The sequence below is a fragment of the Cibotium barometz genome, chromosome 40, assembly GCF_041138505.1.
Source record: "Cibotium barometz isolate CiBa-2024 chromosome 40, ASM4113850v1, whole genome shotgun sequence".
NCBI lineage: Eukaryota > Viridiplantae > Streptophyta > Polypodiopsida > Cyatheales > Cibotiaceae > Cibotium > Cibotium barometz.
In genome coordinates, this window is record NC_141085.1 from 23967522 (window position 1) to 23994831 (window position 27310).

Genomic DNA, 27310 nt, shown 5'->3' on the forward strand with positions numbered 1-27310 from the left:
GGTGTGCATGACAATAGTGGTTTTTGGTTCCCATGGTATTGTTTTGTAGCTATTGTCTCGTATAGCAAGTTGTAAAAGCATAATGATTCTATAAGGTGATTCTCTAAGGCATAAGTATGATGTATCTGTAAAAGATTTTATAGTAATATACATAAATATTTCCCAAAAAAATTTCAAGGGGGAATATTCCATATTAGATTTATGATTTTCCTTGTTAAGATTAAACTACTTTTTTGGAAATAAATCTTCATGTGTTTTCATAAATGATCTGTTTATACGTGGCGGCACAATTGGGGCTCTCCTAGTGGTCCTCTCAAGATCTCTCTCTCTCACATGCCTACCCACCCCCAAGTGGGTGTCTTAGATGGTCTCTCTTGCACATGATTGCTTGGCAAGTACTCATGCAACGAATAATGTAGACCCTTATATGGGTTTGAGGTAGCAATATTTGGTCTCTCTCTATGCATAGAGGGGGTTGCATTAGGTTGTGGGAGGCATAGGAGACAGTCAGCTTGGCAGAGAGGGATGACAATTTTATGGGCATAGGAGACAGTCAGCTTGGCAGAGAGGGATGACAATTTTATGGGCATGGATTGGTGTTGCAAAGACTTGAGCCCTCGCCTAAGCGTCGCCTAAGCGAGGGGTGGTGTGAGCTTGGTCCTTACCTTACACTAATTAGCACTAGTTTGGTAATAGGACATAAATATGCTTGTGGACATATTTATGTCCTTATTATTGACTAGCTTTATGGAATTATTGGGAGCACAAGGATAATGAACATCAAAGGGTTCCTTTTTTCATATTATCAGGTACATAGTGAAGGACAATTGGGATTTTTTGGGATCACATTGGTTACCTCTAGGCTTCTTAATTCCATAAGAATTCATAGGCCAAATTACACTCATAATGCAAAGTTGTTTGGGCTATATTTGAATCAAAGGCTTTAATTAGCCAATTTCTCATTGCTTTCCAAAGTTTTTGGATGTGTTTTGCATGTAATGCAATCCATCTTAGGCTTAAAAATCAATTAAAACTCTAAAATGTAGGTCTTAATGAAAATTCTAAGGTATTTGATGGTCTCAAAACAATTTAACTTTGAGGATTTTTATAGCTAATGAAACAATCATAGATGAGAACCAAATCTTGCACACATGTTCTATATAATGTTGTGCTTTACTAATGCATTTTATGAGAGCCAATCACATATACACCTATTTTATCAAAGACTCAATAACTTAAAGAGATTTTAAGAAGGAATTTTGATTGACATAATTATTAATGCAATAAATTTTATTTTATTTTTTGCATGAAAAATCTTCTGTCATCTCTTAAATACTATGTAAGATTTAGGAGAAATTTATAATGTGTCAAGATCATTTTTTTCTTGCATGTAGGAACCTACTTTGTAAATTCATAACCTTTTTGGATTATAATGCTAGATATACCTCTACTTATGGTGATTTATCAATTATATTTAAGGTTATTTTTTATCATTTTAATAATTTTCTAAGGTTGCTTCATTCATTAAGACATGCCTTAGAAGAGAAATGCTAAAGTATCGCTTCCATTCACAAGGTATGATTTTTTAAAGCAAACCCATGAAAAGACATATTTATGTCCTATCGATCTACCAAACTAGTACTAAGGTTGACTTACTAAGATAAAGAGCTTAGTATTAATTAATACATGATATAAAGTGATTGTGAATACTCAATTAAATAAAGTAACTGTGAATATTTAATTGAATATTAATACATGACATAAATTAATACATAATATAAAGTGAGCGTGAAAATACTCAAGTATACATAAATGTACATACATTCTTGATTTACAATCTCTTTTTGCATTTGTTTAGAATGTGTATTGTGCTATGTATATATACTTCTTTACTACAAAGAGAAAGTATATAAAGGTGTATGTATAATTCATACTTAAAATCATATAAAGGTGTATACTAAGCCCCTAGATTACAGATTTGAGGACTATGGCCTTACATTGGCCCTATACTCTACATGTGTTTTTTGTAAGGTAGTGATAGTTTTTAGGGGTCTACATATCACAATGAGGCAACATTCTGGGGTGGGGACTTATAGAAGAGCCATGTGTAAAATAGTAGATTTTATAAACAAGAACGTTTCTTTTCACTTTAAAAAAAATGGGTAGCTTTCATATACATTTTGAAAGCAAAGTGAGTCCTTCTTTTTTCTTTACGCTTAAATCTCTCTCTCCACCAGCAAAAAATCAAACAACGAAAGCCTCCTTTGAGAGTTTTACTTATAAGCCTACCTACCATAGCTATGCACACAAGTTTGAGCCTTCAGCCACCAGGTGCCAAGTGATCAACAAGGTGCGTCAATGGGGGTGGGAGTGACACATAAAACAATTGGCCAACTCATGATGTAACACGCTTTAAATCTTTATTTTTATTAAAAACCACTTGAAGGGCACCCTTGCCCTTCAAAATTGATGGGTTTGGTAAAATGTAGAAAGCTTTTTTGTATTTCAGTGTAATTTTTGACGGGTATTTTGCAAATTTGAAAATTGATGGGTTTGGTAAATTGTAGCAAGCTTTTTTGTATTTGAGTGTAAATTTTGACAAGCATTTTGCAAATTTGCAAGTATTTTAGGGCCAAAATGGTGGGGTTTGAGTTTAAGTAGCTTTATATATATATATGCATTGTTTTTTTTTGGACCAATATATATATACATATTACCAAAAAAGCAACTTCAACATATCACACTTATGCCTTTATTTTATATATATGAATTCTTCTTAGTGTGTACGTTTAAATAGCGTATGTGGCTGCATAATATATTTCATCGTATTGAACGTCTTGTTTAACCCTGCATGGTCGGCCTTGATCTATTTGTCCGCTCTTGAGACTCCGCGCTCTCTCTCTCTCTCTGTCCCAGCATCCCTCCCCAAGTTCCAACCTAAGAATCTTCAAAGCGCAGAAGAAGCGGGAGGGAGAAAGGGGCAAAGCGGTGCTTACAAACACAGTAAGCAAGCAAGAAGAGAGAGAGATTGATTGATTGATTGATTGATTGCACAGTAGCTACGGTCGATCATGACGACGATGGTAGGGTTTAGGGCGGGAGCACAGCTATGGTTGATCTTAATACATTGATGAGTTTTTCCTCAATGGGCTCACCGTGTTGCAGAGTATGCGGTTTGAGACTAGCAATCTGCCAAAGATTATGATGAAAAATTAGTAGGAAAAATTTCTTCCATCATGACAGCGCCCAACAAGAGTATACGGCAGAGCCAGTTGGCCCAACAGAGGGCCGCCCTAGCATCAAAGGAAAAAGAGGCGGCTTTGAAGAGGCTCAGGGAGGCGGAGGCCAGCTTGAGAGAAGCCATTGAGGACCTTCATATGAACCATGCCAACAAGGAGGACTGGTACAGCTCCCTCTTCAGTGGCAGGCACCCCCTCTGCCAGCATTGTGACTCATGCATCGCCAATTCCATCGGTAGCCTGTGCCAGAGCTTCCTCCTTGCTTATGGTGTCCGCGTTGGCATTGGCGTCCTCCTCCGAGTTTTCAAGCTTGCCAAAAACAAGTCTTACCGCTCAATCCTTGACCTCAAGGTACTCTCTACCTTGAGATACACATAGAAGAATCTTATGTCTTTTCATACATTGATATTGCTTGACACGGCTATGTGGATACGCTACCAAACAAAAATTTATATGGAATTCTAGAAATTCTGTCAAGGCCGCAGCTTGGGTCCTTGCATGTAGGACTATATGAGAGGGATGTAGCCGAGCTAGAAGCTACACCACTCACACACACAACCCTACTGTGCCAGGGCTCAAACCCATGACCACTTGGTTAGGGTGGGTAGTGTTGTGCTGAGCCGCTCGGGCAAGTGCTCATTGACTTCTGTTCGATTATTTGAGTGCCCAATATAAGATATCAAAGGCAGTGGAGGACTGTATGATCTCTTACACTTCCTCTTTGCCCACGGGCCACACTTCCTCTTTGCTGTTTTTAATACCAGGAATGCCTGTGGGCATCTCTTACCATTATATTTCAATCGTGAAGTTCTACTTTTGATCTTAAGGCCATTTTGACCCCTAGGAGAATTAATATTACTTCTCAGCTTCTTCTTTCTTTCTAATCTCATCTGATCAAGCTCTTAGCCAATAATGTATATCTCAAGTTCGGCCAATGCCTATTTTCATACTTTGAATCCTCCAAGCCAAGCTTACATTGTGGCGAATTGCACACTGTTGAGCCTGGTATTGTCCAACCTGCTAACTGCTGGGCAATCTCATGAAATATGCCTCGAGGATCTATCCACATTTCACATCTCTTTGGCTGTTTAGAGTTCCTTATGATGCCATTCGAGTTGAATAATCTTTATTTGAATGCTTTCCCAAGATTTTCAGCAATACATGGAGGATTTCAATGTTGTGTTTTGTCTACAGTAAGTCCTGAGCCACCAACAAGCACTTCAAGCTTGCCGCTATACTGCTGAAGGTCACTGATCTAGGCCAAAGTGATTCTGTTGTTAGTGCGTCAATACATCATGGCAGGAGATCCAACTCCTTGCCAGGTTTTATAGACGATGACCTGATTAGTAATGTAAAAATCAATCATACTGGCCCATTGTGAGTCTTGGGATCGCAAGTACTTACCCTGGATCTTGAGATCTTGATCAAAAAGCTAGTCAATGCTTTTGACAAAAGACAACTCCAGATGATCCTATGCCCATAGATGATGTCCACATGTACCAACAGAGGCACACACATCATGGCAGGAGATCCAACTCCTTGCCAGCTTTTATAGATGATGACCTGATCAGTAATGTAAAAATCAATCATACTGGCCCATTGTGAGTCTTGGGATCGCAAATACTTACCCTAGATCTTGAGATCTTGATCAAAAAGCTAGTCAATGCTTTTGACAAAAGACAACTCCAGATGATCATATGCCCATGGATGATGTCCACATGTATCAACAGAGGCACACAGAAAGTGTGACTCTCCAAAAGCAAAGGGTTGCTTGCCTCTTCCCCTTGGTTCGGATTGCTCCTCATCCGGGTTCAAGTCGGCCTTTTTCTTCGATTAGCATCATGGCTAATCAATCTCCCTCGGCTGGGCGAACTATTGTTTTTTCCGAAGCCGAGCTCGCGGTCCTCTACGCTGAAATAGAGACTCCAAAACGACCCTCATTGCCAGAATCTTTGGATCTCACCCGTCCCGTCTCCAGGCTCGGGATTGGGTCCTGGCGGCTCTGCCCTCCAACCTCGCTCCACACTTTTGAGATTTCAGGTTTCTTGGAAGAGGTTTCTTCCAAGTGGATTTTGATTCTGATGAGGACGCAGCCTCAGAGGTTTTGAAGGGCAGCCCGTTGCCATTGGGCCTGAGGAAGATATTCTTTCTTCCCTACTCCAGCTATTTTGACCCTGTTGAGGAAGACCGGAACCGTTTCCCGATTACTCTCAGATTCCCAGGTCTTCCTCGCGCATATTGGCCTATGTTAGAGGCCATCGGGTCTGCCTTCGGGCTGGTTCTTCAAGTGCCCCCCCCCACGCCTTGCCGACATCTTCTGCCCAGGTGGTCACTGCCTCGGCGGATGTTGTTCCCAGGGTCATGGTTCTTGCCCGCGACATTGAGCTCTTTGAGGACTATGTTTTGCTTCCAGGCCCTTGTGGCCCTTTGAAGCAACATATGGAGATTGCAGGTAAACTTGATAAGTGCCGGGTTTGTTACCAACAGGGTCACTTTGCTCGAGATTGCCCTCGGGCTCGGGGTCGCGGGAGGCCTCGTAAGCGTGCTTCTCAGGCGCCACCTCCCTTGGTTCCTTCCTGTCCTTCAGTCTGCCAGGTGTGGCGAGCTGTCTCTCACGCCCGCCCCCCCTGGTGTGATTGATGGGAAGGTCTCCTCAGATCATGTACAGATAGATGATTTTTTTGTTCAGAGGGATGTGTCAGCTGATGCATCTTTGCAGAGAGATGATATCTCAGATCAGGATGATTTTGTTGAGTCCTCTCTACTTGGAGGGGGTGATATGCAGGATGTTCAGTGCAGTGGGGATCATGTATTGTAGGATTTTAGCATGATGCCATTGCCCTTGATGCCCCGCAGGGGGCGAACAGGTTTCTCGTACATATGCAGGTACTGTGTAGGGCCTCGGACAAGGGCATGTCAGTGGAATTTGCCCCGTGGATTATCCCGTCCTCTAGCATTATGAGAGGCGTCCTCAGGCTGCCCATCGTCTTCTTAGATCGGGGGTCAAACCCTCTTCTCTTCCATGAGTATCGTCTCATGGAATGTTCAGGGCCTTGGAGGGCTTCCCACCCGTGGTAGGAAGCGCCTTCTGAAGGACAAGCTTCACCCTGCTGTTACAGGAGGGTCTATGGATGTACTTTTGTTGCAGGAACACAAATTGGATAGATCTCAGTGTGGCAAAACTGGTAAGATGCTTCTGGCCACACCTTCTGGTCCTCGGCAGTTGGGACTAGAGGGGGTGTTTGCATTTCAGTGGGGTAGCATCTGTTATGCCTCATGTTATCGGGCACGGTGTTATCATCCCTGCTAGAGCGTAGTGGATCTTGATCATGCATGAGGGTCAGAAATTGGGAATCTTGAATATCTATGCACCAAACGTGAGAGGTGAAAGGGTGGCCTTTTGGGACACCATTAGGGTCTACATTCTTTCACAGAAGGACCAAGCTTTTGCACGGTTCAAGGATTGGCACATGATGATGGAAAAAGAGTGTGGATTGCAGGTAAAGACTCTCAGGACTGACAAAGGGGGTGAATTCTCCTCGAATGTATTTCTTAGATTTTGTGCAGATCATGGCATCAAGAGGGAACTGGCCAATACAGGATCGCCTTCAGAGAATGGAGTTGTAGAATGCAAAAACAGGACTATGGTGGAGATGGCAAGGACTATGCTGGAGCATCGTGATCTTCCTCGTCCACTTTGGGGAGAGGCTGTGGGCAACGACTGTCCATACCCTCAACTGGTCTCCAATGACTTCAGTACCTAATATGACTTCGTTTGAGGCATACTTTGGCAGGAAACCTGATGTCTTCCACTTCCGTGTTTTTGGGAGTGATGCGTATGTACATATTCCGAAGAAGCAGAGGCGGAAGCTTGACTCCAAATCTCGCAAGCTTATATTTGTGGGGTATAATTCTCTTTCCAAGGGATACAGATTGTATGATCCAGAGAGAAATGAGATTGTTGTCAACCGGGATGTGGTCTTTGATGAGCATGTTCCAGTATCCACTGTCGAGGAGCCGCCACTTCTTGGAGATCCAGAAGAGTCTGATGATGATTCCCAGACCATTGTTCCAGTTGATCAATCTCAGTCAGTACAGGAGGTTGAGCCCGCAGCTGGAATAGAGCCCTCGCAACGGCAGGAGGCTCCACAATCTGTTCGAGTACCCAGGTGGTTGATGGACACCCTTCGGGAGTCAGGTGTCACGGAGTTACCCTCCGAGTGGACCACAGAGGACGGCCCTCGAAGATCGCACAGAGTCCGTGACAAAAGCAATACAGCGGAGCTTCTTCAGGTAAACTATGCTTTGATGTCTTGTATTATGCGGGACAAGGAACCCACTTCCGTTAAGGAAGCCCTTTCACAGGATACTTGGAGGAAAGCCATGTAGGTGGAACTTAATGCCATCGAGAAGAACAACACATGGGAGTTGGTAACCGAGGCCGTCGAAACGGTTAGTCATTGGTGTCAAATGGGTATTTAAGACCAAATATGCGTCAAATGGGTATTTAAGACCAAATATGCGTCAAATGGGTCGGTGGACAAACACAAAGCAAGACTTGTGGCTAAAGGTTATGCTCAGCGGCCCGGCATCGACTACGAGGGTACCTTTGCACCGACAGCACGGATGACCACGATTCGGACTGTTCTAGCCCTTGCTTCTTCTCAGAGGTGGCCCATGTATAAATGGATGTAAAATCTGCGTTCCTTAATGGTGACCTGCAGGAGGAGGTGTATGTTGAGCAGCCTCCAGGCTTTGTTGTTCCAGGATCAGAAGGGATGGTTTACAGGTTACGTAAGGCCTTGTATGGTCTTAAGCAGGCTCCCAAGGCTTGGAATCAGAAGATTGATTCCTTCTTTGTTCGGATTGGTTTTCAGAGATCGGTTGAAGATCCCAACCTGTATTGCTTTCGGGAATGCGGCATGGTTACGATTATCATCCTTTATGTGGATGATCTCATTCTCACCGGCGGTCATGTGGAGCACATTGGCGTGACAAAGGCTGCCTTGTCAAAGGAGTTTAAGATGACTGACCTAGGCTTACTCCACTTCCTTTTGGGATTGGAGATCTGGCAGACCCAGAGGGTTTTTTTTTGTCTCTCAGCAGCGGTATGTTCATGAGTTGCTTGAGGCCTTTGGGATGGAGAACTGCAAGCCTATTACTTCGCCGATGGACCCAAATACAAAGTTAACTGTTAATGATACTTGTGAGCCAGTTGATGCCTCGCAGTATTGGAAGTTGGTTGGTTCATTGATTTGGTTGCTGAACACCAGATTGGACTTGAGCTTCTCCGTGGGGTTGTTGAGCTCTTTTATGCAGACACCATTGAAGTCTCATTGGGACCACGCAGGATTGCGGATCTTGCGGTATTTGCAGAGTACGAAGGATCTAGGACTCTTTTACACAGGAGGGGATGGAGTCAGACTCCAAGGTTGGAGTGACTCAGATTGGGGAGGAGATCCAGACACGAGGAGATCTACTTTAGGTTACAGCTTTACCCTTGGCTCAGGAGCAGTTTCTTGGAGCAGTAAGAGGCAGCCAACTATTGCCCTATCTTCGACAGAGGCAGAGTACCGGGCTGCTTGTGGTGCTGCTTGCGAGGTTGTGTGGCTGTGGAGGCTGCTAGGCGAGATTGGGTTTCCACAGAAGGAGCCCACAGTCATCCAGTGTGATAACCAGAGTTGTATAGCTACTACTCAGAACGCGGTCTTCCATGCCCGGACCAAGCACATAAAGATATAGTATCACTTTGTACGTGAGAAGATCTTGGTTGGTGACATTTTACTACTTTATTGTTCGACGGAGGACAATGCGGTGGACCTCTTCACAAAGTCTCTACCTCAGGCTACGCTAAGGCGGCACTCCAGCTCCCTAGGGTTGATTTCACAGCCAGGAGTTGAGAGGGGGTGTTAGAAGTCATCTCTTGTCTTTATCAGACACCAGGGCCTCTGTTGTGGGTGTGCTCGCCCTTTGTAGGTGTTTTCTCATTTTTCCTCACTCCCTGTATTTTTTTCCCATTTTTCTCTATTTTTTCCATGGTGTGGGTGGCTGCCCTATGCTAGCAGGATGACCCAGAAGCTGGCCGAATGCACTCGTGTGCATATGGAGCTGGCCGACTATTCTATTGAGGTGGAGAACTTTTTTTGGCTGGCCGACTGGAGGAGACCCAGTCATGAGGCTGGCGGCCTGTTTTTCCACTGGCCGACTGGATATATGGGGCCATATAAAATGGCCCCATTGCCCCCACATCATTGTATCTTGTTTTCGTATTCGGGATCTTGTGTATAGAGAAGAGTTACACGCCTATGTCTCTCCTTCTCTTGTGCTGTCTATTTTTTGCACTCTACTTGCTCTTGTGGTCTCAGATTTGGTTATCATCTCCGTTGCGTATTTTGACAGGGATGATGGTCTTTCTCCCGCCTTCTTTATTCTTTTTTGGGATCATATTGGAGATGCTATCACTGTTGCCCTTCAGGAAATGTGGTTGTCGGGTTGATCTTAGATGTGCATGGTAGGCCTCTTGGGACTGCTATGCATATTCTTTGAGCTGGATGGGAGACCCTTTGCCCCACAGTGCTGGCTTGGAAGAGGCTTTCGAGCCTCACCGAGGTGCAGAGATTGGATTTCATGTAGCATTTGAGAGGCTCTAGTCGGAGGATTGCCCAGATTGATGCAGCCATTCCCAACCACTGGATTACTGGATCTTTCTTGGAAGGCTGTCATCATTCTTGGTTTGGGGTTATGGTCTTAAACAGGCTCCCAGGGCTTGGAATCAGAAGATTGATTTCTTCTTTGTTCGGACTGGTTTTCAGAGATCGGTTGCAGATCCCAACCTATATCTCTTTCGGGAATGCGGCATGGTTTCGATTATCATCCTTTATGTGGATGATCTCATTCTCACCGGCGGTCATGTGGAGCACATTGGTGTGACGAAGGCAAGCAGTTTGAGATGCTTACTCCACTTCTTTTTGGGATTGGAGATCTGGCAGACCCAGAGGGGGTTTTTTGTCTCTCAGTAGCGGTATGTTCATGAGTTGCTTGAGGCCTTTGGGATGGAGAACTGCAAGCCTATTACTTCGCCGATGGACCAAATTACAAAGTTAACTGTTAATGATCCTTGTGAGCCAGTTGATGCCTCGCAGTATCGGAAGTTGGTTGGTTCACTGATTTGGTTGCTGAACACCAGATTTGTCAATCCCCACAGATCCCCTCGTGATCGATCTTGGTTCGAAACTCGAATCCTGCAAACAAACGAACAACAAACAAGCAAGGGGGTGCAGGCCTGACTCACCTCCCAAACATGACAGCCGTGGGCAAGCCCACAGACTTGGCTGTCCCCACCGAGCCACGAGCTGAGCTAACTAGGTTGACGTACCGACCAATCTCATCCTCGTGACGTCCCATACCACCACGAAGCTGCCCTCGCGGGCCTCGAGATTGCTGCCGGCCTCGGCTGCATAAAGCAGGTGCACGTCTGCACTAGATCCAGGCTCCAAGACCATAGAGCTCTCACAAACTCGCGAGACTCTCTATAAGACAATAACTAACCTTGGCCACTCTTTTATAGGCTCTTGGCCGGTCATCGGGCATCCACACTTGGCCGCCCGCCCGTCCATACTTGGGTGCCCGCCCGTTAGTATATCCCTAACTCAGCTCGTCAATCAGCCTGCCTAGTTCCAAGCTTCCCCAAGCCTCGAAACTAGTCTTGCATGCGTATAGCACACGGTAGATACCTACTGTGCACATGACATACTCCCCTTCCTCTAAGAGCTCACTCCTGAGCTCACTAAAAAGCCAGGGTAATCTCTCTGAAGAGAAGTCAATGTCTCCCATGTAGCGTCCTCCTCAACACGATCCTTCCACTTGATCTTGTATTCCGTGATAAGCGTATGATGCAATCTTCGTTCACGAAATCCAAGAATCTTTTCAGGTTCGTGCGGAACAAATGTCATGTCCTGGACATCTATAATTTCTTGAGGAGTAACTAACTGATCTGCTCCACCCAGTACTTAAGTCTACTGACACGAAATACAGGATGAACTTTCACATGAGAAGGCAAATCCAATTCATATGCAACTGAACCAATCCGTCGTGTAACACGAAATGGTCCACAGTATCTAGGGGATAATTTCGAAGATCTACCTGTCCGTAAAGTCTCGGAATCTTTCGGAACTCGCAAATACACCATCGTTCCTTCAGAGAACTCTCTAGGTGAACGATGTCTATTAGAATAAAACCTGTCTCGGTCTTGAGCACTTCTAATAGATTCCTTCGCAACTTGTAACATTTCCTGCATATCTTGCAAAAAATTACGTGCTGCATCATGCTGAAGTCCTGAGAATCCTACTGTAACAGGTGATCTTGGTTGAAAACCGTACATAAGCATGAAAGGACTAAACCCTGTACTCGTATGCTTAGTACTGTTATATGCAAATTCTAACATAGAAAGATAATCCTCCCATGAACTTTGTCTTTTGGATACATATGCTCTAAGCATATCCTCCAAAATCTGATTCACTCTTTCAGTCTGGCCATCAGATTGAGGATGATCAGAGGAACTCAAATTCAAAGTTGTTTCCAACTTCTCGAAAACAAATTTCCAAAAGTCACTCGTAAACTTAGAGTCCCTGTCACTGACTATGTCCTCCTGCGGTAACCCGTATAGTCTAAACAATTGCTCGATAAACTGCCGAGCTAATTGCGTAGCTGTAATAGTCTTCCGGGTCGGTAAAAATCTAGCCATCTTTGTCAAGCGATCTACCACAACCCAAATAGAATCATGGCCTTGATGTGTTCTTGGTAATCCGGTAATAAAATCCATGGAAATACTTTCCCATTTATTACCTGGGATTTGCAAAGGATGCAACAACCCAGCCTGTCTAAAGCGTTCAGCTTTATTTGCCTGACAAATCTGACTCTTGAGAACATAATCTTCTACATACCCTTTCATCTTTGGCCAATAAAAAGTGTGTTTCACTAATGATAGCGTCCTGTGTACCCCAGGGTGTCCAGCAGAAGGGGCGTCATGACACTCCCTCAGAATCTTGGACCTAATGTCCGGGATCTGTGGTACACAAATTTTGTCATTACGGAATAGTAAACCATTCCGAATCATCCACTGACCTCCTGCAGCCTGAATAGTAGACTGCGCAGTCACCGAGTCTTGGTCAATCAATGAGCTCCCGTCCTGGATCTTCTGCCAAAATGGACCAAAATAACTATCAGTCCTGCAAAGCCCTCTCAATGACTGAAATAAGTCAGTAGAAATCTCGGTGAACGACAAAGTATTCACCTCTCTAATCCGACTAAGCGCATCTGCAATATTATTCATGGACCCTTTCCGATAACGGATCTCAAAATCAAAATCTTGCATTAACTCTGTCCAACGAGCTTTCTTGCCTCTCAAATCATCCGCATCACACACATACTTGATTGACTGATGATCAGTCAATACCACAAACTTGGAGCCATATAAATAATGTCTCCAAACCTTGAGAGCATGAATCACAGCATAAAGCTCCTTCTCAAGGGTTGGCCAACGAGATTGAGTGTCGTCTAGCTTTTTACTTTCAAAAGCAACCGGTCTACCATCTTGAAATAAAGCAGTCCCGATAGCATAGTCACTGGCATCATTTTCAAGAACATAAGGCCGACTAGGATCAGGCAATGCTAAGATAGGTGCTTCCTTGACTTTATCTTTCAAAAGTCTGAAGGCCATATCCAAATCGTTATTCCAAGTGATAGGCTGATTGGACTTACGTCCACGACCTTTCAATAAGTCGGTCATCGGTAGTGTGAGCTGAGAGTACTCCCGTACAGATTTCCTAAGAAAAACAACAAAACCGAGAAAAGAACGAAGTTGTTTCACTGTTCGCGGTATAGGCCAGTCCAAAACCTTCTGAACTCGGTCATAGTCAATGCTCAATCCATCTCTAGTGATCTTGTGTCCCAAGTAAATGATGTCGGTCATAAAGAACTCACATTTACTGAATTTAGCATATAGTCGATTCTGTCTTAAAAGAGATAAGACAATCGTGAGGTGTCTGACATGATCCTCAAGAGTACGACTATAAATCAAAATATCATCCAGGAACACCACCATAAATTTCCCCAAATGTTCACGAAAAAGATCGTTCATCATTTGCTGGAAAGTGGCTGGAGCATTGGTTAACCCAAAAGGTAATACGAGAAACTCGTAATGGCCATACCTAGTCTGAAAGGCGATTCTTTCGACATGCCTTTCATGAATACGTATCTGGTGATAGCCAGTACGTAAATCTATCTTCGTGAAATATTTCGCTCCTGCTAACCGGTCAATTAGGTCATCTGATCTAGGGAGAGGATAACGGTTCTTAATTGTCAGCTTGTTCAATCTTTTGTAATCTATACATATTCTCCAAGTATTGTCCTTCTTTCTCCTAAGCAACACAGGTGCACCCCAAGGTGATTTACTTGGACGGATCTGGCCCATCCTCAAATAATCTTCGAGTTGTTTAGCCAACTCATCTTCCTCAGCTTGGCTCATCCTATAAGGTGGAATACTCACAGGATGAGCACCAGGGATCAAGTCAATACGATGATCTACTGCCCGTTCAGGTGGTAAACCCGATGGCAGTTCCTTAGGAAATACATCTTGAAACGAATCAAGTATCTTCTGTAATTCTTTGCTTTCAAACACACTTAATTCATTCACATCCAATGAAGGGATGAGAAAAGAAGAAAGTGGAATCAATACACAATGGAAAGCGGTGTACAAAGAAGAATTCATTATATTTCCAAAATCAATTGTATTTACAAGAGGTCCCTGAGAGGGATGGATACAATCACCTAAAATACTATACTTGGTGTCCCCATGCTGAAAAGAAAAAATATGACTAGACCAATCTATCTGGACATCAAGAGTCTTAAACCACTCAATCCCTAATAACAAGTCTACATTTTCGAGATGCATGACATAGCATTCCAGAGTATCGTTGTAGTCCTGAATCTGGATTGGAAGCATCTCGACCTTGCGATCCCAAACTTGTCTGCCCGCAGGTAGACGTACCTCATAGGTATGGTCGCTGAGTGTCGTGTCAAGACTCAATTTCTGCACAAGTTTGTAGTTAACAAAGTTATGCGAACTGCCAGGGTCTAAAAGAATGTGAATTTTATGGCCATTCACTTCTCCATAAACTCGGAGAAGATCATGCATGCCAAATACCTTAGAATTGAACAGACAATCAGAACAAGTACTAGGGCGAGAAAGTACAGTAATTGACGTACCTGTCAAAGACAACTGGTTAGCTGCCTTTGGCTTGGGTCCTGCGTTTGACTTGGTACCCTTTTGCTTTGGGCACTCATTACGCATATGTCCTTTTTCTTCGCAGATAAAACAACGTCCTTCCTTCTTGAGCTTCAAAGCCCGAAGGAGTCGTTTCTTCTTCGCGGGTGTCGAACTTGTATTCTTCGAAGGTTGGTCCGAAGACTTACCTTCAGTCGTGTTAGCCATAGATGCGGAGAACTTTCTTTTATGCTTGTTCCCCTGCTCGGTAACGGGTTTTGACTTGGAAAAGACCATCGTATCATCATAGATACGAGCTGAATGAATGGCCTCGTCCAAAGTTTTACATTTGTTATTTTTAACCTGTAATCGGTACGAGTCGGGTAAACCAGCTACGAAAAACCCCAACAGAGTAGTGGGATCCATCTTTGTAGCCTTCATCTGCAAGTCACGAAATTTCTGGAGATAGACCTCATAAGTGAGGTGCTGCGCGGTCATGGTCAAAGCTGAAAACCGGGCAACAACATCGTAGTCATCCTCTTTCTTGAGGAATTCTTTCTTGAAAATGTCTTCGAATTGTGCCCAAGTCGTTGGCTTTGGGTTTAATTCCTTCCACCAAAGCAAAGCTTTGCCGGACAGGAAACCTGCTGCTAATTGTATCTTCTTTCCATCATCATATGGATGAAACTGAAAGTGAACTTGCCACTTATGTAGCCAAGTGTCCACGATCTCCTTGGTTCTCTGCTTTTGCTCGCCCCCGAACGGTTCCGGAGTAATATTGGGGCCTAAAGCAGAAGCCAAGGTATCCATTCCCGAGAAAGTAGAGAGGGTAGTGGTCAAGAGAGCGATGGAGTTCTGCAAAGCCTGCGTCTGGGCTGCGATTTGTGCCTGACGTTCCGTCGAAGAAGCTTCGAGAGCTACTTTGAACTCTTGGAAATCTGATTTTGACACAAACTCGTCAAAAAGATCGACATCAGTGCCTTCCGTAGCCGGCAAGCCTTCGCGTTCCACGAGGGGCTCCAACTCTGATTCTTGGGTCGACATCGTGAAGAGGGTACGCGGAGAGAAAATTCGATCTTTGCACAATGAAAGTGCGAACGAACTCGAGAGCTTGAGAGCTTGAAAACTTGAGAACTTGAGAACTCGAGAGATGTGTGGCAAGAAGCCCACTTGAGGGGGTTAATAAAGGTTTTCCAAAAGCCAAAAAAGCTCGAAAAGCTAGACTTAGCTTTTGCTTTAGCTTTTGTGTTTTTTTTTCTTTTTTTCTTTCTTGAATAAATATATATATATATATATATTTTTAATATATATATATATATGGATATATATATTCTCTTGTCTAAAAAAAATAAAACCTTGAAAACCTTTTGAACCTTGGAGGTGTCTTTTTAAAACTTTGAAATTTTAAACTTTAAAAAAAACGAAAGCTAAAAAACGTGCTTTCCTTGTGTTTTTTTTTTCCCCTCCAGGATTCACCTGTCGGTGAGCTGCTGGCGCCTGTATTAGCTGCCAGGCGTAGATTCCGTCGCCAGCTGCTGCTGACGTCGCCTGCGTGTCCTGCGTGTACCCGTGCCAGCTTGCCAGCTTGCGTGGGGACCTGCCGTGTTTGGCCTGAGCGCTGGCCGGGCCTGGGAATCAGCCCGCCTTGCCTGGCCTGGGCGCCGGCCTGGCCTGGCACCAGCCCGCCTGACGTGAGCGCTGGCCTGCCCGACTACGCAGGCCTACATGGCCTTAGGCGCCTTCGCATGCTTGGCCGGCTGCAAGCTAGCCGCCTGCAACACGTCAACCACAACAGCTTATACAATGCCTACGCCTCCCATACTTCGCTCTCTCCCACTCGTTCGTTCAACGAAAATCAATGAAAAGCAATAAACGTGCTTTTTTCTTCTTTTTTTGTCTGTTTTCTCTCCCTGCAAGTTATGCAACTGCACACAAGACCTCTTCTTTGCAAAAGCAATCAACCCTATCAAAACTACCATCTCCCATCAACATGGGATTCTTTGATGAAGAAAAAACACATACAAAACTGAAATCTGCAGTATGCACAGAAAAAACAGCAAGCTTTTTTAACACATACCGTACTTCGACCTCTTCTTCTCTACCTACCGACTTGCTCGTTCACGAGGTATGCTCTGATACCACTGTCAATCCACACAGATCCCCTCGTGATCGATCTTGGTTCGAAACTCGAATCCTGCAAACAAACGAACAACAAACAAGCAAGGGGGTGCAGGCCTTACTCACCTCCCAACCATGACAGCCGTGGGCAAGCCCACAGACTTGGCTGTCCCCACCGAGCCACGAGCTGAGCTAACTAGGTTGACGTACCGACCAATCTCATCCTCGTGACGTCCCATACCGCCACGAAGCTGCCCTCGCGGGCCTCGAGATTGCTGCCGGCCTCGGCTGCATAAAGCAGGTGCACGTCTGCACTAGATCCAGGCTCCAAGACCATAGAGCTCTCACAAACTCGCGAGACTCTCTATAATACAATAACTAACCTTGGCCACCCTTTTATAGGCTCTTGGCCGGTCATCGGACGTCCACACTTGGCCGCCCGCCCGTCCATACTTGGGTGCCCGCCCGTTAGTATATCCCTAACTCAGCTCGTCAATCAGCCTGCCTAGTTCCAAGCTTCCCCAAGCCTCGAAACTAGTCTTGCATGCGTATAGCACACGGTAGATACCCACTGTGCACATGACAAGATTGGACTTGAGCTTCTCCGTGGGGCTGTTGAGCTCTTTTATGCAGACACCATTGAAGTCGCATTGGGACGTAGGATTGCGGATCTTGAGGTATCTACAGAGTACGAAGGATCTAGGACTCTTCTACACAGGAGGGGATGGAGTCAGACTCCAAGGTTGGAGTGGGGAGGAGATCCAGACACGAGGAGATCTACTTCAGGTTACAGTTTTACCCTCGGCTCAGGAGCAGTTTCTTGGAGCAGTAAGAGGCAGCCAACTATTGCCCTATCTTCGATAGAGGCAGAGTACCGGGCTGCTTGTGGTGCTGCTTGCGAGGTTGTGTGGCTGCGGAGGCTGCTAGGCGAGATTGGGTTTCCACAGAAGGAGCCCACAGTCGGCCAGTGTGATAACCAGAGTTGTATAGCTATTGCTCGGAACCCGGTCTTCCATGCCCGGACCAAGCACATAGAGATACAGTATCACTTTGTACGTGAGAAGATCTTGGTTGGTGACATTTTGCTACTTTATTGTTCAACGGAGGACAATGCGACGGACCTCTTCACACGAAGTCTCTACCTTAGGCTATGCTCAGGCGGCACTTCAGCTCCCTAGGGTTGGTTTCACAGCCAGGAGCTGAGAGGGGGTGTTAGAAGTCATCTCTTGTCTTTACTAGACACCAGGGCCTTTGTTGTGGGTGTGCCTCCCTTTGTAGGTGTTTTCTCATTTTTCCTCACTCCCCGTATTTTTTCCCCATTTTTCCCTATTTTCTTGGCTTGGGTGGTTGCCCTGTGTTGGCAGGAGGGCCCATGAGCTGGCCGATTGATCCTTCAAGTCCACGACCTCTCACAGTTGCTGGCTGACTAGTGCATTTTGCTGGTCGTGGAGAATTCAGTCCCTGTCGGCTGCCTTTCTACAGGCCGACTGCTTGTCTAGGGCCATATAAAATGGCCCCATAGCCCCTTTCCATTTTATCTTGTTTTCACTTCGGGATCTTGTGTATATAGAGCAGAGTTACACACATATCTCTCTCTTTCTCTTGTGCTGTCTATTTTCTGCAATCTACTTGCTCTTGTGGTCTCAGATTTGGTTATCATCTCTGCTGCGTATTTTCACAGGAGGCTGCCCTGTGATGGCACGAGGACCCAGTTGCTGGCCGACTGCATCATAATGCTTGTGTTCACATTCTAGAGCTGGCCGACTGGTCTAGACAGGTCGTGGACCTTTTTATGCAGGCCGACTGCTGTGTGCAGGTCGTGGGCTCTTTTGGTGTCCTGTCGGCTGTCCCTGATGCAGGCTAACTGCATTCTTGGGGCCATATAAAATGGCCCCACAGCCCCTTGCCATTTGTGTATTGTATTCGGGATCTTCTTGTGTATACATAGTAGAGTTACACGCCTCTCTTTCCATTGCTGTCTATTTTCTGCACTTGCTCTTGTGTTTCCAGATTTGGTCATCATCTCCGCTGCGTATTCTGACAGAGGCAAGCATACTAACAAGAAACGGCTATTTCCTAGCCAAAAGTTGAAACTCTGCTTCTCAAGAGAAGTCATTTCTGTTTCCTCGTTTCCTAATCGCACTCGTGATTTTTCCCACAATTTTCCCATGATAAGTTTTGATTTTCCCCAAATTTTCTTATCTTTATTGGATTATGATATATCCCAAGTTTCTTCTCTCTATTTCTTTCAACTATTTTCATCTTTTCTAATTATATCCACAATATAATGTTAAAGACATGTCGTTTCCTAGCCTTTTCCGTTTCCTAGTTTGAAGCCATTTCTATTGCGAAGACATCATCCATTTATGTTGCTGTTTCTGTTGCTTGCAACTATAGAGGCAAGTTCTCTATTTTTGCCACTTTGCTTAACAAAACCTAGAAAAAAGCAATTTGTGAATCATACTGATCTGGGTAAACTGACCAGAATAATTAATAGAAGATCTGGGCATGAATCTTTGAGTTACTGGAATATTTAACGTCCAACCAATCAAATGGGTACTCTAATTTGATGATGACTCGGACGTGTACCAATATGGTTAACATCTCTCAACAACCAGCTTTAGCCTAAACAACTTTATCAACAAAAGATGACCTTGGAGAGAGTGGGATGATGAGAATAAACATTTATTTTTACTTTTATACTCATTTCTAGGTTGATAACCTTCTTTGTTCCTACAAAACTTTGGAAATTTGAAGAGAAGTTGTCATGTGCAAGACATGTCATTGTGAAGTTTTTGTCCAAGTTGCAGCCAGTTGATATTGTGTTAATTCTTTCTATCTTTAGTGGTGCATATGCCCTATCAACTACCTTTTTTGTAATAATTCTTTCTATTTGTTATGATCCTCGGTGCTAGGCTTCATTATGGCTGAGTTTGCCGTGTATCTCCGGAGCTTTGACAGAAACTCAGTACACAGACCTTTGTATGAATGTATGCTGTGTGCGCGCGTGGGGTGTGTGTGTGTGGGAGCATATATTGATACCAAGTTCTACACCCACTATCGGGCACTGATGACGTTAGTGGGGATGTCGTAGTATCTAGTCCATACTATGCATGATGGAGTTGATGGTTTATTGTCTTGTGGATGACTACCATGAGGTTATAAATTGCACTTTCTTATAAGGTGAATTTGGGCATGTTCTTGGATTCATCTAGGTATATAGGCTTAACCCAGAGCTATTCCCTTGGAGGGTAGCAAGATCAAGAATGAGATTAGAACGAGATCAGGAGCATATGTTGCTGGTATGGGTAGGGAAGGATTGATGATGGACAAGCGAGGCTGTCTGCCAGTGCATGAAGGGGAAAAGACACCTGTTAGTTGCAGCAGATTCATTGGGATTTGTCTAGGACCTGGCTGACAGCAGTTGGCCAGTCCACTAGGAATTGCCAAGGCCTATTTAAGGCACAATTGCTCATCGTTTTGAGTATTCAGTCCCTCCTTGGGATTGAGCACTAGAATAGGCTTAGATTAGGGCTTCTACCTTTTCATGAGGCAGCCTATGGTTGCAAGATTGTACATCCTTTTTGTACCATATGAATATATTGAATACTCAGCTATCTCTGTCTCTTCTCTCCATCTCTTGCTTACGTTTTGCATTAGGTTGTTCCAGGATGGTGTTTAGGGCTGAAAGAAGACTCCCAAAGCTTCCGCATGTGACATTGGTATTAGAGTATCTTGCTCAACAAGGCTAAACACTGATTCAGTCCCAGATGAAGGTGCACAGTCCAAGGAAAGGAACACAAGACATGGAAGAAGCTCCCAGGAGGTTGGTTTTTGAGTATTCAGTCCCTCCTTGGGATTGAGTCACTAGAATAGGCTTAGATTAGGTTTTCTACCTTTTCATGAGGCAGCCTATGGCTGCAAGATTGTACATCCTTTTTGTACCATATGAATATACTGAATACTCAGCTATCTCTCTCTCTCCTCTCCATCTTTTGCTTGCGTTTTGCATCAAGTTGTTCTAGGATGGTGTTTAGGGCTGAAGGAAGACTCCTAGAGCTTCTGCATGTGACAGAAGTATTTCCATCTCTAAATTAATTTGCCATTTCCAACGGTGGTCCTAGAAGACCAGAGTTACGAAGACCTTGAACTGAGATCACATGAAACATTGTTGAATGTTGGGCTTCTTCCAGCGTATTTAATGGTTTGATGTATGCTTACCAAGGAACATTTTTCTTGGACTCTTCAGCTGCTCGTATCAGAGGAGGATCTGATTGTGAGGGAGGAAGCATGCCATATTGGTTTATTGTTTGGTGGTTTCACTGGCTGTACCAATATGGTTAACAAGAATCTCTCAACCAGCTTTAGCCTACAAAACTTTATTGATAGTTAGTGCAAAAGATGACCTTGGAGAGATTGGGATAATGAAAATAAACATTTATTTTTACTTTTGTACCCATTTCTAGGTTGATAACCTTCTCTGTTCCTACCAAACTTTAGAAATTTGAAGAGAAGTATTTCCATCTCTAAATTAATCAACAGTGGTCCTAGAAGACTAGAGTTATGAAGACTTTGAACTGAGATCACATGAAACATTGTTGAATGTTGGGCTCCTTCCAGCTTATTTAATGGTTTGATGTATGCTTACCAAGGAACAATTTTCTTGGACTTTTCAGCTGCTTGTATCAGAGAAGGATTTGATTGTGAGGGAGGAAGCATGCCGTATTGGTCTACTTTTTGGTGGTTTCACTGGCTGTTATCATGGAATGTGTTGCATTTTGCGAAGGCTGAGGAAGAAGGAAACCTCTTTGAACGAGTATGCAGCCTTGTGCTTACGTATTGTTTAAGAAAGCTAAAATCTTGCGGAGCTTATTGATATCATTCATTCTTAAAGTTCTTGTCAAGTAGCTTATCATGATCTTTCCTGCTTGGTACCCATAGATTCATTGCAGGTGGTGTTGCTGGTCTTTCCATTCTGGCTTTGGATGATCCTAGCAGGAGGCGGACCTTCGCATTGTACCTTCTTGCCAGGCTTGCACAGGTAGTATGACACTAATTTCTTGTGTTTTTGAAGCATAGTATGCAAGTGCCTTTACTATCATATCAACTTAAGAACTCAGCAAAAACACTGCAACTCCTTTATTGAGCAGTGTGTTTACAACTCCGCAAAAGCAAAGAACAAGTTCCACTTTTGGGGAAGTCAATGGCAGCATGGTGACACCTTGTTATTTTCTCTGGCATGTGCTCAGGTATGGAGATTCTTAGTTAGCCTTTCCTTGTATTGAGAAATTGTATGCAAGTGTTCATAGAGCTCACATGTATGTGCTGTCTTCATAGGTTATGTATGCATATGTTATGCGTCCCGAGACATTGCCGGAGTCATACCTTGAGTTCATTGTTAGAACGGGACCAATTGCAAAACCAGTGCTGAAGGCAGTTCGTGACACTTGCAGAGGGGAACCTATCGATGTAGAGGCTTTATCAGCATTTGTTTCAAGCAGAAGCAGTGGTGCACAAATTGAATTGGACCCAAGTTGTCGTCTTATTCCTTGCTCGGCAATCCACCCAGACACATTTTCTTGCATGGGACAATCAAGCAACGCAGCACGTTCCACGTTCAAGAAAACATTCCCACTCTACATGTCTCTCACATTTGTACCGTTTGTCGTCTTGAACCTTCAAAAGGTAAGGTGTACTTGAGTTCTTTTCCCCCTGAAAGACAAAGGATTCTGTCATTGAAGTATCATTATCAAGTCAAGTTGCTGCACGCTCAAAAAGGCACTCTACTACACATACATACCTTGCATTTTTGAATTGGGGAATACAAAGTCTACTTGCATAGACCTCTGGGAAATTCTCATTGATGAAAGCAGACTTCATATCCACCTGGTATTAAGGTAGTCATCCCTGCATAGGGTTCCAACTAGCTCAAATCTATGAGATGCCCAGAAGTATGGCTGCCTCGTTGCATCCATGTGTGATTTATGCCATCATACCTGATCATATCTTGTCTGTTGTGAAAAAGAGATCCTTGGGAACCAGTGAAAATCCCAATCCTCGGCAAAACAAAGTTTAGTAGCAGTGGGCACATGCATGACACATGCTGCATGCATGGAGCTGCAAGCTCATATGGGCACCCACCCTGTGGTTCCTAATCTAGACACCTCCGGCTATGGAAGCCCCCAAAGGGAGAGCACATCGGGAAAGGGCCAACCTGATCCGGTAGCAAGCCAACCTTAAGACCACCAGCACTAGCTGAGACCCTCCCTAACTTCCTCACTTCATCCTCCAGCCTCACCATACATTGCAAGCAGCATCCTGTCTACAGCACGGTCCCATTTTAGCCAATGATATTCCTCTACATGAAGTGATTCAGCCATCTGTAGTACAAGAAACTTAGCAAAAAAGTTATCTTTTGTTCTTTATTCTGTTATTCTGTTAGGTGTTGGATAACTGGTGTCAGTAATAAGATCCTTCTGCATGAATAAGAAGTGGTTACACTGCATCTTCCTATTCTTACATGAACATCCATTAGGCTGTGTTCTACAGTAGGTGAGGCAGGTCCATGGTCATTTTTATGATCTCATCATCCCATCATCCTAGGTATCCATTAGGAGGTAGTTTTACAGTTAGAGAATCTGCTCAACTGGAGTTCTAGATGACAAACCTTAAACTCATAATATTTGTGGATTAAAATGAACCAAAAGATGAGCATCTATGGGCATAGCTGGCTGTACAGTAGATATGCAAAGATAAGAGAGGGAGGGAGGAAAAGTTTAGGTGCCAAAGCAAGGTGGCACAACCATGCAATGTGGGTGATAGCTGGGCAGTGATGTCACATGCGGAAGCTCTAGGAGTCTTCTTTCAACCCTAAACACCTGTCTTGGAACGACCTGATGCAAAACGCAAGCAAGAGATGGAGAGAAGAGAGAGAGCCCATAAAGGACTGAATGGTCCTATTGATTTTTGGCCAGCAGAAAATATCCATAATATTGTACCTGTTGCTGATCAGTCCATAAATCGTTTTCATTACCTTGTCCGCCAGATATTGCATCCTCAGGATGCTCTTCTTGGGATTCCCTCTGTCCTGCTCATGCCCTGATTCATCTATTTTCTGTTTCCCTTCAAGGATTAGCCCATGAATTAGCATGTCCATGTGCATGCACATGACATCCCCTTCTACGAATGAAGATGGATGAATGTCCTCAGAATAAGTGCAATATTCATGAAAAATGATGCTACACTCGGGGAGGATAGCGCCCAGATAAGGATGACGCTTGAGTATTAAACAATAATGATCCAGATCCTGTGCAGAAGTATGAACATGGATCACCCACACGTCGAATTCTCGGAGGTGAGAAGTCGGTGTGGCTATCTGTATGCGGTAATGAGTGGGCTGGAAAAAGGGGGGCACACTCACTGGAATAGGGGCTGGGGCTGGGGCTGGGACTGGTGAAGAAACATGGGTAGGAGAGGGCACTATGGACTGAGAGGGTGTATCTTGTAAATAACTGAAGTCATAGGTTTCCTCTGCCATAAGCCGTCGGAGAAGAGGGTAGTGTGTGTCCACGTGATCGGAGAGGTGCTTTTGATCTCGTAAAAAAGGAGTATTGGCCCCGGAGGAGTGGAGAGACCGCAAAAGAATGAAATGGCGGGTTGCTGATATGTTAATACTCCACTTTATGTGAAATGTGTATACTCAAGAAAATGGAAAAATCACACCTGAAGGAGGTTGCCATAATAAATAGTATTGCTGGAGAAGAAGCACCAAGGTAATAGCCATCAAGCCACGGAGAACACCAACTACACGTGGCTGGTCCAAACACCAACATAGACCGCAGGAGCCTAGCAATGAAGAAGGCTGCTTTCGAGGAAGGGAGGCGGCAGGAAGTTGGCGCGTAGAAGACCAAGGCAGGCGCCGTTTCGTAGGAACCCGTAAGGTAAGTGTATGGTTTTTTTTTTTTGTAAATGCGCTGGTCGGGGGCTGGCCGTTGGATTCTCTTTTTTTTTTGGTGCGCGCTGGTCGCTGCCGGGTTTCTTTGCGCTGGCGGGTTGCCTTTCGCTGGTCGTTGCCGTTGGGTGCTGGCTGCCGATTTGCTCACGTGGCTGGTTGAGGCCACGTGTATGAAAGGCTTAAGTATAAGCCTTAAGTTATAAGGCTTTTTTTTTGTTTGTGTGAAACGTCACGTTTAAAAAAAAACGTGAAGAGTCATGGCTTTAGAAAACGAAGGGTGGCGCCCCTTGCTTGGAGAGGTATTCAGCCTGAACGGAGTGCGATCAGGACCTCCAGTAGTGGAAGCCTACAAGCACTTAGATGGAACCCTGATGTGAGTCTCTGCTTCCCACCATTTTTTTTAAAAATGAAAATTGGGGAAAAATGCTTAATCAAGCAAAATTGGCAAAATCGGGTAAAATTAAATGGGGCATTCTCTCATGCTCTTCCATTCAACACTTGCTACACCCAATTTTAGGGTTTGGGCGGGCTGATTTTAGGGTTAGGGTTTGGACTATTTTTAGGGTTAGGGTTAGGGTTTGGGCATCTCGACTCCCTTTCCCTGTAGCTGTGGCCCACTGAGGACAGGTCTTTTTTGCACAGTTGCATCAAGCACAGTCACCCCTTTCATGAGGTGCCGGCTTTCCTTCCAGCTCATGTCTCACTGCCTCCGGGTTGGTTTCCTTAGGGTTTCTCACACCTTGGCCTCAAATTGTAGCTTCCCTCCTAAATCAGTAACTTGCTAAGCTTCAACAACTTTCATCAACTAAGGCTTGAAGATGATGGTGATCAGGATTCAAAATCCTACAAACTCTTATGGAGATGGAGGATAAGAGTGGATGGAAGCCATACAATCAGAGAATGAGTCCCTTCTCAAAAACCACACCTAAGATCTTGTCCAACATTGTGAGTCTATTCACACAAAGGGCTGACAATTTAGCAGAAGGCTTGCAAAGTGATACTGACAAGCAAATATTGGAGGCCAAGATACGTGCCCATCCGGCGCAGCTGCGTCTCAGGACCGACAGCGACTACTCTCCATCGAAACCCACACCCAAAACTCTTTAAGTGGAGGGCAGTTCTAACTGTCACGATTGTGACTAACTCTCTTAATCTCTCCTTAATTACTCCTTAATCCCTTATTAACTGAAAGGACACCTGTGAAGGGTCACACCCTTACACATGGGTCACTATCAAAGGACATGTCTATTCATTAAAAGACACACCCCTAAGTCCAAAGGACATAACCGTTGATTCAAGAGCCACACCCCTTCTTCCCAGGGATGTGTCTCTTCACTTGTACCCTTTCGGCCTCTATTTAAGAAAGGCCCCTGTCTCAATGCAAATAACTCAATCTTTCTATCAGCATGTCTTATGTTTGTTAATTAAGTCTTAATCATGTTAATAAAGCTATAAAAGCTTTACAGTGGTATCAGAGCAAACTTTTTCCCACCCTGTAAGATGATGCATCACTGCATGGTAGGTTGATGTAGAGGTTCTTGTGATTTTAAATGTAGCAATTTATGATGTTTATTTATCCGAAATTGAACATATACAGTGATGCTAGAGTAAAAATGTGAGCTATCTAATAGTGTGACTAGTTCATATTGCAGTTCATGCAAGCTCCCGTGCACACATTCTGGAATGCCTTCAGAGGAGCTGTCCGGTCTACGTGCTTCCTTTCCACTTTTGTCGGTATATATCAAGTAAGGACTAAAAGTTGGAGCTATAGATTTTACTGAGCACCTTCCTACTGTGGCCAATGATGTCACTGCTAATGTGTGGAATTTGTATTTGACCAGGGTTACATATGCTTGCAAAGGAAAGTTGTTGTTAAGGACCATAAATTGGTATACTGGTTTGGGGGTGCTATAGCTGCCCTGTCCGTTCTCCTGGAGAGGAAGAGCCGAAGAGCAGAACTTGCGCTATATGTTCTCCCCCGGGCGGCTGACTCACTCTGGTATATATTGGTAAACAGGCACCTGCTACCAAATATCAGGCATGCCGAAGTAAGTATGCAAGTTTTGGGTCTTAGTTGGTTTGTGTGTGTGTGTGTGTGTCCATGCACATGCCTGCAAGGGGGGGGGGGTGCGGGGAGGAGGGGGTTTGGGGTTTGGGGTTTGGGGGGGGTTGTTTGGATACTAATTAAGAGTCTATACATGTGCAGGTAGCACTTTTTTGCCTTTGTATGGGGGGTATCATGTACTTCAATGAGCATGAACCGGAGACCATGGCTCCGTTTTTAAGAGGATTGATCAAGCGCTTTTTGAACCGGGGTGTATCGCCTGACCAACCCCCCAGCAACAGTTTGTTGAATCCTGTGGGCCAGCCCTTAGCTGTTGGTGCTGGACCTTTGCCCTCAAATACATCAAGGGACATCACAAGCTCACACGAAAAATCGGATGAAAGCTCGTTAAGCAGCCATTTAGAAATTCTAGAGAAGTTGAAAGCTGAAGCTTTTCATGGTCTTTAAAATCAAACTAGTACTGGCTCGATTTTTTAATGGGTGATTCTAGAGAGGGTCATCATGATATTGATTTAATCATTTAGTTTCACATCAATTTTACACTTGTTCTTTAAGTCAAAGCATCTGGACACGTTGCTGCTATGTTTGTATGACACTTGTGCCTATGTGACCAGCAGAATCAAACACATACAACGCACACAAGAGTTCTAAACTACTGATGTGTATTATGT

General features: G+C 44.3%; 1 protein-coding gene across 1 annotated transcript; it reads left to right on the top strand.

Annotated features, from left to right (window-relative positions):
• The first annotated feature begins 2836 nt into the window (after window positions 1–2836).
• On the top strand, window positions 2837–27193 carry LOC147615334 (uncharacterized). Its single transcript, XM_086779416.1, has 8 exons — window positions 2837–3590; window positions 21297–21436; window positions 21562–21661; window positions 21771–21869; window positions 21958–22305; window positions 26227–26319; window positions 26416–26622; window positions 26781–27193. The coding sequence occupies exons 1-8, from the start codon at window positions 3237–3239 to the stop codon at window positions 27084–27086; spliced, it is 1647 nt and encodes a 548-aa protein (XP_086635542.1). The 5' UTR covers window positions 2837–3236; the 3' UTR covers window positions 27087–27193.
• Window positions 27194–27310: the final 117 nt, after the last annotated feature.

What these genes read in the sequence shown, in the direction of transcription:
- LOC147615334 (XM_086779416.1), top strand. Translation starts at nt 3,237, where the DNA reads ATGACAGCGCCCAACAAGAGTATACGGCAGAGCCAGTTGGCCCAACAG. An exon ending in TTCTTGCCAGGCTTGCACAG is followed by an intron (nt 21,662 to 21,770) that starts GTAGTATGACAC and finishes TTTATTGAGCAG; the next exon opens with TGTGTTTACAACTCCGCAAA. An exon ending in TTTCTCTGGCATGTGCTCAG is followed by an intron (nt 21,870 to 21,957) that starts GTATGGAGATTC and finishes CTGTCTTCATAG; the next exon opens with GTTATGTATGCATATGTTAT.